Consider the following 17,387-nt stretch of genomic DNA (forward strand, 5'->3'; position numbering starts at 1 on the left):
GGTGGTCACAAAGCACTGAGCTGATCTCCCTGTGCTATGTGGCTGCTTCCTACTAGCTATCTATTTTACATTTGGTAGTGTATATATGTCCATACAATTCTCTCACTTTGTCACAGCTTACCCTTCCCCCTCCCCATATCTTCAACTCCATTCTTTAGTACGTCTGTGTCTTTATTCCTGCCTTACCCCTAGGTTCTTCATGACATTTTTTTATTTCTTAGATTCCATATATGTGTTAGCATACGGTATTTGTCTTTCTCTTTCTGACTTAATTCACTCTGTATGACAGACACTAGGTCCATCCACCTCACTACAAGTAACTCAATTTCGTTTCTTTTTATAGCTGAGAAATATTCCATTGTATATATGTGCCACATCTTCTTTATCCATTCATCCGATGACGGACACTTAGGTTGTTTCCATCTTCTGGCTATTGTAAATAGAGCTACAATGAACATTTTGGTACATGACTCTTTTTGAATTATGGTTTTCTCAGGGTATATGGCCAGTAGTGGGATTGCTGGGTCATATGGTAGTTGTTTTTGTAGTTTTTTAAGGAACCTCCATAAGGTTCTCCATAGTGGCTCTACCAAATCACATTCCCACCAGCAGTGCAAGAGTGTTCCCTTTTCTCCACACCCTCTCCAGCATTTATTGTTTCTAGATTTTTTGATGATGGCCATTCTGACTGGTGTGAGATATCTCATTGTAGTTTTGATTTGCATTTCTCTAATGATTAATGATGTTGAGCATTCTTTCATGTGTTTGTTGGCAGTCTGTATATCTTCTTTGGAGAAATGTCTATTTAGGTCTTCTGCCCATTTTTGGATTGGGTTGTTTGTTTTTTTGTTATTGAGCTACATGAGCTGCTTATAAATTTTGGAGATTAATCCTTTGTCAGTTGCTTCATTTGCAAATATTTTCTCCATTCTGAGGGTTGTCTTTTGGTCTTGTTTATGGTTTCCTTTGCTGTGCAAAAGCTTTGAAGTTTCATTAGGTCCCATTTGTTTATTTTTATTTCCATTTCTTTAGGAGGTGGGTCAAAAAGGATCTTGCTGTGATTTATGTCATAGAGTGTTCTGCCTATGTTTTCCTCTAAGAGTTTGATAGTTTCTGGCCTTACATTTAGGTCATTAATCCATTTTGAGCTTATTTTTGTGTATGGTGTTAGGGAGTGTTCTACTCTCATATTTTTACATGTACCTGTCCAGTTTTCCCAGCACCACTTATTGAAGAGGCTGTCCTTTCTCTACTGTACATTCCTGCCTCTTTTATCAAAGATAAGGTGACCATATGTTCGTGGGTTTATCTCTGGGCTTTCTATCCTGTTGCATTGATCTATATTTCTGTTTTTGTGCCAGTACCATACTGTCTTCATTACTATAGCTTTGTAGTATAGTCTGAAGTCAAGGAGCCTGATTCCTCCAGCTCCGTTTTTCGCTCTCAATATTACTTTGGCTATTCGGGGTCTTTTGTGTTTCCATACAAATTGTGAAATTTTTTTGTTCTAGTTCTGTGAAAAATGCCAGTGGTAGTTTGATAGGGATTGCATTGAATCTGTAGATTGCTTTGGGTAGTAGAGTCATTTTCACAATGTTGATTCTTCCAATCTAAGAACATGGTATATCTCTCCATCTCTTTGTATCATCTTTAATTTCTTTCATCAGTGTCCTATAATTTTCTGCATACAGGTCTTTTGTCTCCTTAGGTAGGTTTATTCCTAGATATTTTATTCTTTTTGTTGCAATGGTAAATGGGAGTGTTTTCTTGATTTCACTTTGAGATTTTTCATCATTAGTGTATAGGTATGCCAGAGATTTCTGTGCATTAATTTTGTATCCTGCTACTTTACCAGATTCATTGGTTAGTTCTAGTAGTTTTCTGTTAGCATCGTTAGGATTCTTTATGTATAGTATCATGTCATCTGCAAACAGTGACAGCTTTACTTCTTCTTTTTGGATTTGGATTCCTTTTATTTCCTTTTCTTCTCTGATTGCTATGGCTAAAACTTCCAAACCTATGTTGAATAAGAGTGGTGAGAGTGGGCAACCTTGTCTTGTTCCTGATCTTAGTAGAAATGCTTTCAGTTTTTCACCATTGAGGACGATGTTGGTTGTGGGTTTGTCATATATGGCCTTTATTATGTTGAGGAAAGTTCCCTCTATGCCTACTTTCTGCAAGGTTTTTATCATAAATGGGCGTTGAATTTTGTCAAAAGCTGTCTCTGCATCTATTGAGATGACCATATGGTTTTTCTCCTTCAATTTGTTTATATGGTGTATCACATTGATTTGCGTATATTGAAGAATCCTTGCATTCCTGGAATAAACCCCACCTGATCATGGTGTATGATTCTCTTACTGTGCTGTTGGATTCTGTTTGCTAGTATTTTGTTGAGGATTTTTGCATCTATGTTCATCAGTGATATTGGCCTGTAGTTTTCTTTCTTTGTGACATCTTTGTCTGGTTTTGGTATCAGGGTGATGGTGGCCTCGTAGAATGAGTTTGGGAGTGTTCCTCCCTCTGCTATATTTTGGAAGAGTTTGAGAAGGATAGGTGTTAGCTCTTCTCTAAATGTTTGATAGAATTCGCCTGTGAAGCCATCTGGTCCTGGGCTTTTGTTTGTTGGGAGATTTTTAATCACAGTTTCAATTTCAGTGCTTGTGATTGGTCTGTTCATATTTTCTGTTTCTTCCTGAATCAGTCTTGGCAGGTTGTGCATTTCTAAGAATTTGTCCATTTCTTCCAGGTTTTCCATTTTATTGGCATAGAGTTGCTGGTAGTAATCTCTCATGATCTTTTGTATTTCTGCAGTGTCAGTTGTTACTTCTCCTTTTTTATTTCTAATTCTATTGATTTGAGTCTTCTCCCTTTTTTTCTTGATGAGTCTGGCTAGTGGTTTATCAATTTCGTTTATCTTCTCAAAGAACCAGCTTTTAGTTTTATTGATCTTTGCTATCATTTCCTTCATTTCTTTTTCATTTATTTCTGATCTGATCTTTATGATTTCTTTCCTTCTGCTAACTTTGGGGTTTTTTTTGTCCTTCTTTTTCTAATTGCTTTAGGTGCAAGGTTAGGTTGTTTATTCGAGATGTTTCCTGTTTCTTAAGGTAAGATTGTATTGCTATAAACTTCCCTCTTAGAACTGCTTATGCTGCATCCCATAGGTTTTGGGTTGTTGTGTCTCCATTTTCATTTGTTTCTAGGTATTTTTTGATTTCCTCTTTGGTTTCTTCAGTGATCACTTCGTTATTAAGTAGTGTATTGTTTAGCCTCCATGTGTTTGTATTTTTTACAGATATTTTCCTGTAATTGATATGTAGTCTCATAGCGTTGTGGTTGGAAAAGATACTTGATACAATTTAAATTTTCTTAAATTTACCAAGGCTTGATTTGTGACCCAAGATATGATCCTTCCTGGAGAATGTTCCACGAGCACTAGAGAAAAATGTGTATTCTGTTGTTTTCGGATGGAATATCCTATAAATATCAATTAAGTCCATCTTGTTTAATGTATCATTTAAAGCTTGTGTTTCCTTATTTATTTTCATTTTGGATAATCTGTCCATTGGTGAAAGTGGGGTGTTAAAGTCCCCTAATATGAATGTGTTACTGTTGATTTCCCCTTTTATGGCTGTTAGTATTTGCCTTATGTATTGAGGTGCTCCTATGTTGGGTGCATAAATATTTACAATTGTTATATCTTCTTGGATCGATCCCTTGATCATTATGTAGTGTCCTTCTTTGTCTCTTCTAATAGTCTTTATTTTAAAGTCTATTTTGTCTGATATGAGAATTGCTACTCCAGCTTTCTTTTGGTTTCCATTTGCATGGAATATCTTTTTCCATCCCCTCACTTTCAGTCTGTATGTGTCTCTAGGTCTGAAGTGGGTGTCTTTTAGACAGCATATATATGGGTCTTGTTTTTGTATCCATTCAGCCAGTCTGTGTCTTTTGGTTGGAGCATTTAATCCATTTACATTTAAGGTAGTTATCGATATGTATGTTCCTATTCCTATTTTCTTAATTGTTTTGTGTTTGTTATTGTAGGTCTTTTCCTTCTCTTGTGTTTCTTGCCTAGAGAATATCGTTTAGCATTTGTTTTAAAGGTGGTTTGGTGGTGCTGAACTCTCTCAGCTTTTCCTTGTCTGTAAAGGTTTTAATTTCTGCATCAAGTCTGAATGAGATCCTTGCTGGGTAGAGTAATCTTGGTTGTAGGTTTTTCTCCTTCATCACTTTAAATATGTCCTGCCAGTCCCTTCTGGCTTGCAGAGTTTCTGCTGAAAGATCATCTCTTAACCTTATGGGAATTCCCTTGTGTGTTATTTGTTGTTTTCCCTTGCTGCTTTTAATATGTTTTCTTTGTATTTAATTTTTGACAGTTTGATTAATATGTGTCTTGGCGTGTTTCACCTTGGATTTACCCTGTATGGGACTCTCTGTGCTTCCTGGACTTAACTATTTCCTTTCCCATATTAGGGAAGTTTTCAACTATAATCTCTTCAAATATTTTCTCAGTCCCTTTCTTTTTCTCTTCTTCTTCTGGAACCCCTATATTTCAACTGTTGGTGTGTTTAATGTTGTCCTAGAAGTCTCTGAGACTGTCCTCAGTTCTTTTCATTCTTTTTTCTTTATTCTGTTCTGCAGTAGTTATTTCCACTATTTTATCTTCCAGGTCACTTATCCGTTCTTCTGCCTCAGTTATTCTGCTATTGATCCCTTCTAGAGTATTTTTAATTTCATTTATTGTGTTGTTCATCATTGCTTGTTTTATCTTTAGTTCTTCTAGGTCCTTGTTAAATGTTTCTTGCATTTTCTCTATTCCATTTCCAAGATTTTGGATCATCTTTACTATCATTATTCTGAATTGTTTTTCAGGTAGACTGCCTATTTCCTCGTCATTTGTTAGGTCTGGTGGGTTTTATCTTGCTGCTTCATCTGCTGTGTGTTTTTCTGTCTTCTCATTTTGCTTATCTTACTGTGTTTGGGATCTCCTTTTGCAGGCTGTAGTTTCGTAGTTCCCGTTGTCTTTGGTGTCTGTCCCCAGTGGCTAAAGTTGGTTCAGTGGGTTGTGTAGGCTTCCTGGTGGAGGGGACTAGTGCCTGTTTTCTGGTGGATGAGGCTGGATCTTGTCTTTCTAGTGGACAGGTCCACGTCTGGTGGTGTGTTTTGGGGTGCCTGTGGACTTACTATGACTTTAGGCAGCTCTCTGCTAATGGGTGGGGTTGTGTTCCTGTCTTGCTAGTTGTTTGGGATAGGGTGTCCAGCACTGTAGCTTGCTGGTCGTTGAGTGAAGCTGGGTGTTGGTGTTGAGATGGAGATTTCTGGGAGATTTTCGCCGTTTGATATTACGTGGAGCCGGGAGGTCTCTTGTGAATCAGTGTCCTGAAGTTGGCTCTCCCACCTCAGAGGCACAGCACTGGCTCCTGGCTGTAGTACCAAGAACCTTTCATTCACATGACTCAAAATAAAAGGGAGAAAAAGTAGAAAGAAAGAACGAAAGAGAGAGAGAGGGGGGGGGAAGAAAGAAAGAAAAGAAAAGAAAGTAAGATAAAATAAATTTATTAAAGTAAAAAATAATTATTAAGAAAAAAAAATTTTTTTAAGTTAATAAAAAACAAAAAACAGATGGATAGAGCCCTAGGACAAATGGTGAAAGCAAAGCTATACAGACAAAAACTCACACAGAAGAATACACATACACACTCACAAAAAGAGGAAAAGGGGGAAAAAAAATAAATCCTGGTCTCAAAGTCCACCTCCTCAGTGTGGGATGATTCGTTGCCTATTCAGGTATTCCAAAGATGCAGGGTACATCAAGTTGATTGTGGAGCTTTAATGCGCTGCTTCTGAGGCTGCTGGGAGAGATTTCCCTTTCTCTTCTTTGTTCGCACAGCTCCCGGGGCTCAGCTTTGGATTTGGCTCCGCCTCTGTGCTTAGGTCGCTGGAGGGCGTCTGTTCTTTGCTCAGACAGGACGGGGTTAAATGAGCCGCTGCTTCGGGGGCTCTGGCTCACTCAGGCCGGGGGGAGGGAGGGGCACGATACGGGGCAAGCCTGCGGCGGCAGAGGCCAACGTGACGTTGCACCAGCCTGAGGCGCGCCGTGCGTTTTCCTGGGGAAGTTGTCCCTGGATCCCGGGACCCTGGCAGTGGCAGGCTGCACAGGCTCCCCGGAAGGGAGGTGTGGATAGTGACCTGTGCTCGCACACAGGCTTCTTGGTGGTGGCAGCAGCAGCCTTAGCGTCTCATGCCTGTCTCTGGGGTCTGCGCTGTTAGCCGCGGCTTGCGCCCATCTCTGGAGCTCCTTTAAGCAGCGCTCTTAATCCTCTCTCCTCATGCACCAGGAAGCAAAGAGGGAAGAAAAAGTCTCTTGCCTCTTCGGCAGGTCCAGACTTTTCCCCGGACTCCCTCCAGGCTAGCCATGGTGCACTAACCCGCTGCAGGCTGTGTTCACTCAGCCAACCCCAGTCCTCTCCTGGCGCTCAGACCTCCGAAGCCTGAGCCTCCTCTCCCAGACCCGCTCACCCCGGCGGGTGAGCAGACGAGCCTCTCTGGCTGGTGAGTGCCGGTTGGCACCGATCCTCTGTGCAGGAATGTCTCCGCTTTGCCCTCCACACCCCTGTTTCTGCGCTCTCCTCCATGGCTGCGAAGCTTACCCCCTCCACCACCTGCAGTCTCCGCCCACGAAGGGGCTTCCTAGTGTGTGGAAACCTTTCCTCCTTCACAGCTCCCTCCCACTGGTGCAGGTCCCGTCCCTATTCTTTTGTCTCTGTTTATTCTTTTTTCTTTTGCCCTACCCAGGTACGTGGGAACTTTCTTGCTTTTGGGGAGGTCTGAGGTCTTCTGCCAGTGTGCAGTAGGTGTTCTGTAGGAGTTGTTCCACGTGTAGATGTATTTCTGATGTATCTGTGGGGAGGAAGGTGATCTCCACGTCTTACTCTCCGCCATCTTCCCTGCCGTCTCAAGGCAATAGTTTTGATGTTTTCTTCGATGTAGAGATAGTAGAGCACTTACAATTTATTTTAAATGAGTTCATCATGAGAATAATCCTGTTGTATTAGCCATTATAGATTAGAGATAGCACTGCTCCCACAACCGTGGCTAAATGTTGTAGATCAGTAAAGTGCTTTGTGACTAATTGCTTAAAGTGCTTTTATTTTAAAGCATGGATTTGCAATTTATAAAGGAGTACTGTAGTAGGAGTATTGCATACATGACCAAGAGAAGCAATTTATTCCACTACTAACTTCAACAACTATAAGTAGATAAGGCTCTCTCCACACGTTTCTTCAAAATAGCCCCTCAGCATAACCAGCCTAAGTCAGACAGGAACATGTACATAGGAGAGAAAAAATAGCATGGAAGGCATTTTGTAAGAACACTAGTCTTTCTCATTCCAGGTTAAAGGATAGATGATTATGTGAGATTGATTTCTATTTTGGCTGATTCTTAGACCTTAATTAATGAGTTACCAACTAAGCCCTCTAAGATTTGGTGACTAAAGCTGAATAAGATGGAAAAAACAATTAATTGTTTGGGAATTTGGTATCACCAAGTCAATTTAGTTTATGCATTTGTCAAACAATATGTATAGAATATCATCAGGGGCATCTAAAGCCTCCTAGAATTTTGGATTATTCATGCCCCCAATATTTTATGAATCTTTTTTCTGTAGTAAGTACCTACTTGCTGAAAATTATGTATTCCACTTGATGAAGATTGTAAGTGGTTTTTGTATCCAAGGGGAAAATGATGAACAAATTCAAAGCAGACATACTTTCCTGATTCTTTCTTCTCTCATCTTCCCTAGATGGAAACTCATACCAAAAAAAAAGTGCTCTCTCCACTGAAGAATTTGATCATAAACACTAAAAAATTAGTAATTTGTGATGTTTGCCATCTTAGAGTAGAAGCAATTCATTGCTCTTGCTATGCATGAATATGCAAGGTAAACAATGTGTGCAGTTTGCGATCCCTAAGATCTAGAGTGGTTGGTTGGCTCTGGTATTACAGGATGGCTAGTCAGAAATCGAGACAAAAATGATGGTGGAGGGCTTCCCTGGTGGCGCAGTGGTTGAGAGTCTGCCTGCCAATGCAGCGGACATGGGTTTGTGCCCCGGTCCGGGAAGATCCCACATGCCGCGGAGCGGCTGGGCCCGTGAGCCATGGCCACTGAGCCTGCGTGTCCGGAGCCTGTGAGAGGCCCGCGTACTGCAAAAAAAAAAAAAAAAAAGATGGTGGAGTTTTCACATTTACACCTTTTGATTTTTTTAAACATAGATATTTACCTCAGTCATATATTTATGCTGGATTTTAAATTGAATAACTTCTCATTATTCCTGGAGTCAGAAATTTCTATTATTTCTTCTCCATGGTATGAGAACATGGCAAGAGAACGTCTGGGTCCTTCTTGCAGCCCTTCACTTTGAAATCCTCCTGAGTATAGGCCTGTGTGGGTCTTGGGATTTGAGTCTTTCTTAGCCTGTCTTCTACTGCAAGTGTTACTACAGGAAGTAATAGTAAAAAGTGAGTTTTGTTTTGTAGGGAGGGCTGCTTGCTATCAAACTACTCATTCTTCTCTGAAAAACTGAAGTTTGAATTTTAGTAGCTTGTCAGAACATGAAGATTAAAAATGCCATGTTTTTTCAACTTGAATCTTTGCAATTGCACGTCTCCAGGCAACACAAAATGCATTCACTCTTTCAGATCCAATAGAAACTTGCCCCTGTGGGTCAGGGAGTTAGTACTGGGTGACCAAACTATTCAGGTTAGTACATTGAGGTTGAAGACTCAGCTCTGCTCCTTAGATGGTATGTGATCTCGGGCAATAGAAATTGTTGGCAGGATTAAATGATAAAATATAAGAAGCACCTGGCATAGTTCTTGGCACATGGTAACTATTCCCTTAATATTAACTACTGTTTTTGCTGTTGCTGCTAATATTATTAATAGTAATAAACTTTGCAATTTTTACTCATTAATCTGTATCTAACAGATCACTTATGATTTAATAAATCAATATGTAACAGCCTATTCATGTTAAAATACATGTAAACAGATTATAATAAGAATTTGAAATTTAAAGTTGTTTATGTAATTGTATCCTTTTTAAAGGTTTTGTGTGAAGACCTACAGTTTAAAATCTGATCACACCTTCTTCACGTCCACGTTTGGATCCATTTTAAAACACAAGAGCTCAGAACCTTATGGAAAATTGTAGGCCAGAGATTGTGGATAAGTGGGAAGATATATCATGTACATGCCTCATTGATTTTTCTTTCTGACATTATTAAAATTGAGCAATTTGAGAAATAATTTTCTGATAGTAGTAGCATTATGTTATAAAATCTCACATTGAAAGTAGAACTTTCAGCGATTTTTTTAACTTTCAAATTGAGTAGAATTGGTGACAAAGCAGTAAAATCAAGAATTGATCTTTTTAGTAGTTACCTAGAGCCACTAAATATGAATGATACTCTATTCTACATGTATAGGAGAGTGAGAATTAATGGCTTATGTTTAGAACAATAACCCTCAGGTTTTTTTGCAGGATTATCTATCATTAAAACAAGTTCAGTTATGTTCGGTATTCTCCATTTAGGCACAAAAGTAGGTTTACATATTGACATGTTTAAACATTTTTACTGAAAGCAATTGAAATTTTTTTTTCTTAATCTAGCTTTAAATAGAAAACCCAATTAACTAGAATACTAAAAGCAAAGCCAAAGTGTTTCTATCATTTTACAATTTTTTTCCAAGTTTTAACTTTTAAAACTAGTTTAGATTACCTAAAATTAGTACTCTTTATGTATTTTTTTGCTTATAAAAGACAAAGAAAATGTGAATTTTTGTTGCACCTCTCAGATTCAATTTTCATCCCATCTTTTCCCTGATTGAGAAAGTAGAGAAGACCCATACTGCCTCTCACGTTAAATTGGCTCTAAGAGCCAAATCTTAAAATTTCCGCAACTGTTCCCACCACTCTTTACAGCAGACAAAGTATGATTTGAGTGGTCTTCATTTCACTACCCTAGACCTTCTTTCTCCATTGCTACCCTCCCAACTTCCCTACCTTCAAAGACAATCAATGCCCTTACTTCCTCACCATCTCCCTGCCACCAGAGCCTGCTTAAAAAAGAAAATAAAAGATCTGTTATTCAATCAGACAAATTCCATCTGAGAATAAGAGCATTTCAATAGGTGTGAGAGCTTTCCTCTAAAAGAATGACGCTGAAGGAGAAACCATTACCTTAGTCAGTGGGCTGGAACTCTGAGTCAAGTTTTCGCAACTGGGCTTCACTTCTTCCTTGGCACATCTTTTTCTTTCCAATCTGCTGCCTTCACTCATATTCCTTTCTGCTCTTCCATCTCACCTCCTCACTCCCCTCATTAGGAGAATATTCCTATCCTCATGCCGCCAAAACACATACATCCTATAGACCCAGTTTTAGACTGAACTCTTTTAAGAAGGCATCTCACTACCTCTCTTCATTGTTTAAACTCTAGTTTCTATGGAACTTTAAGATTTCTGGCTGTTTAATGTGCTATTTCCTCCCCAAGTGGAATGAATTGTTACAGAATGGCAGATGAATATACGTAGAGATCGTGCATTCACTTTCCACAGATCACCTCTGATCATCTCTGTGCAGAACTCACCGCATCTTTAGGTGCTTAATACATGTGTATTAGGATTCACTCACATTGCTAATGTGAATCAGTGTGTTTTGTACTGCTTTAGTTGACCAAAAAATAATTTAGCCTTTTCTTGATTTGTATCTTATATAACACTTTATGAAATAAGACATTACTTCCTCTAACTTTACAGGGTTGAAACTAGCACATTTGGAAAGAGGTGGAATTTTTCTTCAGCAGCCTCACCTCTTTTTTTCTTCTCATCTCTCTTGGTATTTAGTGTTCACTCCTTCCTTTGCTTACTGTTACCTTCATGCACACAGCAAAATTTATCCTCAGGCCGAAAATACACAACACTTTCCTCTCGAGAGGCATTTAAATGAGGAGTATTTTCTCCTGATGTGAAGATTTCTTATTCCCAACCTACAAGGCAAATCATATTATACAGATGTCTAAACACCGTTTAGAATCAGAAGCTCCGATTTATCCCACATTACGTTTCTCCAGTAACTATAACTTTCAATCCTAGATCATCAATTCTTTCTAGTTATTGGCAACATAAGCTACATAAATGGACCAAAAATAGAACTGAATCAACCTAGACAGATCTGCCTGCATGAGGAAATACTGCTATACATAGCAAAGGTAATGTTTTTCTTATGAAGAAATGATAATGCAGCATAACGCAGAACTAGTATTTCTGCTGAAAGGACTACACAAACCAATTTTTGCCAAGTATTTTTCAAACACTATTTGCTGCTTCTGCTAAATATGGAAAATTAACTGGAGTATTTTTTAAGGGATAATATGGGGGTCTGTCCCCCACACTCTCCCAGGCCATGGTGCCGTGGAGTAGTCAGTCATTCCTTCTGACCATGTCTTCCTCATTTCTAAAATGGAAATTATGGTGATAGTTTTACTACTCCATGCAGGGATTGTTGGGTCAGATAAGTGAGAAATGTATGAGGGCAAATATAAACCATTAAATTAAATCAATTATTGTGTTTATAGAAGAAATTATCTTTTTGCTAATTATGAATTCTACATGTTAGGAAAACACAACAAGCACATCAAATCTGTTATATCTTGGATATTACTATTCAGGACAAAACTAATCTTTGAAAAGAGAATAGATTTAAAGTCTGTGTAAAGAAAAATATTAGTAACTAATAGAATAAATGGCGTATAGATATGGCAGAAATGGTAAAGGTGGTATGCAAATAATTGTAGTTTGGGAAATGGAGGGCAAGATTCCGGTTGGACTTTGTCAGAGAGATTCAGCCACTAGACAGCCTTGAAACCTTGGTCAGATGACTCAACCTACATATCAGTTTCTACACTTTGCCGCGAAGATTCAGGTAATTAAGATAAGTGAAGCACTTAAAATAGTGCCCACCACCTAGCAGTTGTTCACAAAGTGTTATTACTGATATATTTTCAATTGTATAATAATTTATCCTAGCAGGTTATTTTTTAAATACTAGTTCAACAAGACCTAACTGGACAACTGGAGTCTCTAATACCCAGCTGATCATGTGCCTTACATTATTCCCTGCAAGTATTATTTATATCATCTACAAAGCTAACATATTATGATTCTAATACAATAATAGTGAGCTCAAATTGCAGGCTAAGATTTAGATTAGCTAAATTTAAAGGATTTTTGTTTATTTGTGTAGATCTGTCCCTCCTATGACCTCTATCCCCTCCTTGCACCCTTCTGATTTTACACTGTGTTTATAAAGCAAAAACCATATTTCCATCATTTTACAAATTACTTTTTTCAAATTTCAACAGTTAGATGAACACCTAAAAGCTCTTTGAGATGAACAGAATTATCCAAGTTTCCTTACTTTCACTGCCTTTTTCCTGGCTATCAACCAAACTTCTATGCACCTGCTTTGAACAAACCCATTGCATTCATTCCTAAGGTGTAGCTTCCTATGTACGGGAACTTGCAAATCTCTTCAGTAAAATGAAATTCCTAGGTCAATTTATGGATCTTGTTGACATAATAATGACTTAAAAGCCAATAATTTTTACTTCAGGTTATCTATTTGTGATCTACACTGAAGTAAATCACTTGATTATTCTGGGCCTGTTTCTTACCCATAAAATAAAGTTAGACTAGATCAAAGATTTTAACCCAGGTTATATAGATAGAGCCTGTACACTTGGAGAGTGATTTTTTTACTAACCTTTAACTAAAATTTAGGATTTCCTTCATTTGCAGGCAAAAATGCACAGAGTAACACTTGGGGTATTTGTGTTTGTCACCAATAGAAATCATCAATATTTTCATAAGATATTTAAATTCATGGGGATACCTTGAAGTATTATTTGATATTATTTCAAAAGTACTCAGCTGATAGACCTGCAGCTAGACCTTGTTATTTAACTCATTGGTAAAGAAGCACATATATTACTGTATCACATGTTAAGGATTACTTAAAGATGTTGATAATTGTATTTTAATAAAAATGAAGTCCCTTGTAATCCCATGTATTTCATTTCATTTATTTATGACTTTTACTTTAAGGAGGTCATTCGTTTCATCAAACTAAAAGAGAGGACTCTGATTCAAAAATGTTTGGAACCTTGGATTTTAGGGATGCTTCTCAAGGTCTTTTACACAGATCACTCTTGGGTCATGAAGATTATCTAAGACGATCTGTAATGAATTGAAAAATGCAAATCAGTTCTTCTTTTCTGTCAGAATGATATGGCTTTCTTTTTTTATGAAAGCCTAAGCGTTACTTTCAAGTAACCCTTCCAAGTAACCCTTTTTTATGAAAGCCTAAGGGTTACTTCCAAGTAATCCAAGTTAGTTGTAAAGGCTTCTACAACTAAAGATTTATTAACTAAAAGTAATGTGATTTGAATTTGCTAATTCAGTATTTTCCTAAGCATTCTGGCTGCCACGCGGTTGATTGGCAATGTTGTATACCTGCCCCTGAAAACACCTGGAATTTTATAGTTTCAAGGAATATTTTTTTCTCCAGTGCTTCAAAAATCTTGTCTTGAATTGGTCATAGTTTTAAGTTGCTACTTTTCTAATTGCATGTATGGAATTACTCTTGGATGTAGTCTACGTAACATTTAGGGATTTTTTTTTTGTAATTGCTGCATTTTAACCATTTGCCATTTTGCTCCTCTTCCACTGTTTTGTTATTGGTGAGTTCTTTATCCACTAGAAGTAAGAGCATTCGATTATTGGTAAAGCTCAGTGTTCTTTGTCCATTGTAAAAGATTCTCAAAATTTTTGAGAAACAGAGAATTACTTAATTACTTATATTCCTTTCTTTTTAATTCAATCTGTTTTTTCCACTCTGTTCCATTCTATTCTAGTCTATTTTGTTCTGTTATAATCTAGTTATAAGTAACACGATATTAAATCAGAAGTATAAGCCAAGACTATATGTCAGAAATGTCAGAAACAAATTGACTTGGGAAGCAGAAATTTCACAGAAGATCCAAAAGTCAATAATAGGATGCTTATAACCTTCACCCAATTCAAACAATTGAAAGGGCCAGGTTGTTGATGGTTAGAATAGAATTTGTGAAGAAGATTTCTTTAATGAGTTCTCTGCTATTGGGAAAGATGTAGAAATGCTTCCCTCTTCGCCTCAGATCAAAGGAAGATAGCTTCACCCTTGGAGAGCTTGAAGTTAGGAGGATATTGGGAATGGAATTTAGTTCCTACGTGAGAGGTCTAAAAGGTTAGAAGGTGACAGATAAGCTGAAGAAGAGGAAGCTGTATAGGTTTCAGCCTTTTCTCAAGTAATTTATAGGAATAAAGGCCTAGTGAATGTTCCATGTGAACCAAATGTAACCTACCTGTATTTGTAAGCATGATTGGACCTCAGGAGACAGAAGCTGGAGATGTACCAACAAATTTCCAGGGGCTGTGGACATTGTAAAGGAACCAGAGTTTCATATGTCCATACCAAGGTTGTGCTAAGTCTCCAGCCATGGTCTTGGCAAGAGGTCCCTGGAGAGCCCATGAATGTGCTTACAGAATAGAGTCAGCTCTGAACACCTGCCTGGTCTAGTGAGTGCAAAGCCATCCTACAGTAGTACTAGTCATAGAGGAACTTTGCTGTTCTTCTTAGCCTTCTTCTCTCCCTTGCTCCAGCTCAGGAGTCCAAGGTAGCCAGTTGAGGGAGGGCAAACAGGAAATGAAAGAAACATCAATCATGCCCTCCCCCCCATCACCACCCTTTCTAAGCTCTGCAACAAACCCAAGGTTGGGAAGAAGTTTTATCTTTGTTTTAAGATTGATGTGTATTATATGTGACCAGACCTAAGACACTGGCATTTTAATGTTATCACACGATGTTTTTATTAACTAAGAATGACTGGAAAAGTCCTGATACTCTCTGAAAGATTGAACTTGGGACAGAAGATAAGTTTCTCCCACTGAATATATTTTAAAGAGAAAGTAAGGGACAAAATAATTTTGCTTTGTGATAATACTCCCTAAGTTCTATATGTTCACTAATTTTATAATTATATAATTGTTGGAGAAATGATCTCAAAATCAGTTGGTGCAAAGTTTAATTGTTAGTATATTTTCAATCAAATTTCAGATGGAGAGAACATTCTATCATATATGACTGTTTTCTGAAATAGCAAGTCATATAGTCATATATAGTCATATATAGGCATCATAATTGACTCAAAAATTAATTTCTGCTCATTTTTTAACTTTCTTATATAATAAGACTCTTTTATCTGTACATTTTGCTTTACGTTTCTATTTTTGATAGATTCTCTGCAACCTCTCTAGAAATGTTGGAACATTTTCCATGCTAATTTTTTTCAAGGTTTATATAGAAGCTGAGTGATTCTAAGATGATAAATTCCAATAGTTTGTTTTGGCAGATGATGACTTATCTTAAACATTACATTCTCTTGTACTCATTTGTTTTAAATTCATAGCAACTAAGCAATGTGTGATAAAAGACACTGAACATCAGAGGGTTTGTTTAAAAGAATTTGTTTCAATTAAAAATATTTGGGGAAAACATGCATAATTTTTATGTTTGATTTAAAGCATATTTAAACATGTTTCATCTGTTTCATTTCTGTATTCCCAGATTAAATTGCAACTTTACAAATTTGTATAACCACCAGAAGATGATTTGTTATACTCTATAAATCCACAAGCTGAAGAGAAAGTGTTTGGTATCTTTGGAGAAATGTGCCACAGATCCATTGTAAAATCCAGTCTTCAACATCTTCCTAATTGCTTTAGTTTCCTGACCTTATTAGGTTTTTTTCCTCAGACCTATTTTGTTTTTGTTTATTTGTTATTTGTTTGCTTATTTTTTAGGTGAGCCTGATCTTCATAAGAATTCAGAAGATCTAGTAAGTGCCGAAGAAAAACATGCTGAGACACATTCATAGGTTTGAAACACCTTAAAGGCTTCTGTCATTTTAAACATGAGAGGTAATTTTATTTTTTAGATGAGAAATTTATTTCTGAAGTGGATGGTTTGTAAAATATCATTAGAAACAAAGTTATCTTACTTAAATGTCCTCCTGGATTCTTCTTTTAAATCTCTGTTTTCTGGAGCAAAACATTAACAGGTAAGCTTTAAATATTTAACTTTTAAATTTACCTTTTCAAAGGATTCTTGACTTATTCATCCATAAAAATTATATTTACTGAGGCCTTTTAGTCCTTTAAAAATAATAAGCTATATCCTATGGGGAGGTTTAATCCTGGTTTCTTCCACTATTCCATAAAAGAAATATGAATGTTTTATACCAATTTCCTTTTCTACATCATGTAGGAAATATGAATGTTTACACTGAGTAATAATAACAAAGCAAGTACATATTATGAAACAACATCAATATTTGCTAAAATCCGTGGACATTTGCATCAATGATTCCCTTTTTAAAAATTCAGCTTCTACAACCTAAGTGTCCATCAACAGATGAATGGATAAAGAAGATGTGGCACATATATACAATGGAATATTACACAGCCATAAAAAGAAACGAAATTGAGTTATTTGTAGTGAGGTGGATGGACCTAGAGACTGTCATGCAGAGTGAAGTAAGTCAGAAAGAGAAAAACAAATACCGTATGCTAACACATATCTATGGAATCTTAAAAAAAAAATGGTCATGAAGAACCTAGGGGCAAGACGGGAATAAAGACACAGACCTACTAGAGAATGGACTTGAGGATACAGGGAGGGGGAAGGGTAAGCTGGGATGAAGTGAGAGAGAGGCATGGACATATATACACTACCAAATGTAAAATAGATAGCTAGTGGGAAGCAGCTGCATAGCACAGGGAGATCAGCTCGGTGCTTTGTGCCCACCTAGAGGGGTGGGATAGGGAGGGTGGGAGGGAGACCCAAGAGGGAGGATATATGGGGATATATGTATATGTATAGCTGATTCACTTTGTTATACAGCAGAAGCTAATACACCATTGTAAAGCAATTATACTCCAATAAAGATGTTTAAAAAAAAAATCAGCTTCTAGGGCTCACCTTTGATCTACCAAATTACCAACTCTGGGAGTAATGCCTTAGGAATCTGAATTTTTAATAATTCACTCTACTGCTATTTCTGTACACTAAATTTGAGAACTACTGTCTTGGACCAACAGAGAAGGTGCAGGCAGTTAGAAGGGAGTTAGAAGGGAGGAATGTGTTTCTTATAGTAGAAATGTCTTAGTATCTCCTTAAAAAATATATAAAAATGAGTCCTGCTATCTTGTACCTTGATGGTAG

General features: G+C 37.3%; 1 protein-coding gene across 31 annotated transcripts in view; it reads left to right on the forward strand.

Moving 5' to 3' along the window:
* Positions 1-17,387, forward strand: part of PDE1A (phosphodiesterase 1A) — a 366,044-nt gene that overhangs the window by 328,988 nt on the left and 19,669 nt on the right. For 29 of the 31 annotated variants that reach the window (XM_067741316.1, XM_067741315.1, XM_067741284.1 and 26 more), the window contains one exon: positions 15,968-16,084. In XM_067741316.1, the coding sequence (XP_067597417.1) occupies positions 15,968-16,041 (74 nt within the window). In that variant the 3' untranslated portion in view covers positions 16,042-16,084. Of the gene's footprint in view, positions 1-15,967; positions 16,085-16,430; positions 16,700-17,387 lie in introns of all 31 variants that reach the window. The other 2 variants (XM_067741312.1, XM_067741313.1) reach the window with 2 other exon arrangements.

Source organism: Pseudorca crassidens, chromosome 6 (genome assembly GCF_039906515.1).
Source record: "Pseudorca crassidens isolate mPseCra1 chromosome 6, mPseCra1.hap1, whole genome shotgun sequence".
NCBI lineage: Eukaryota > Metazoa > Chordata > Mammalia > Artiodactyla > Delphinidae > Pseudorca > Pseudorca crassidens.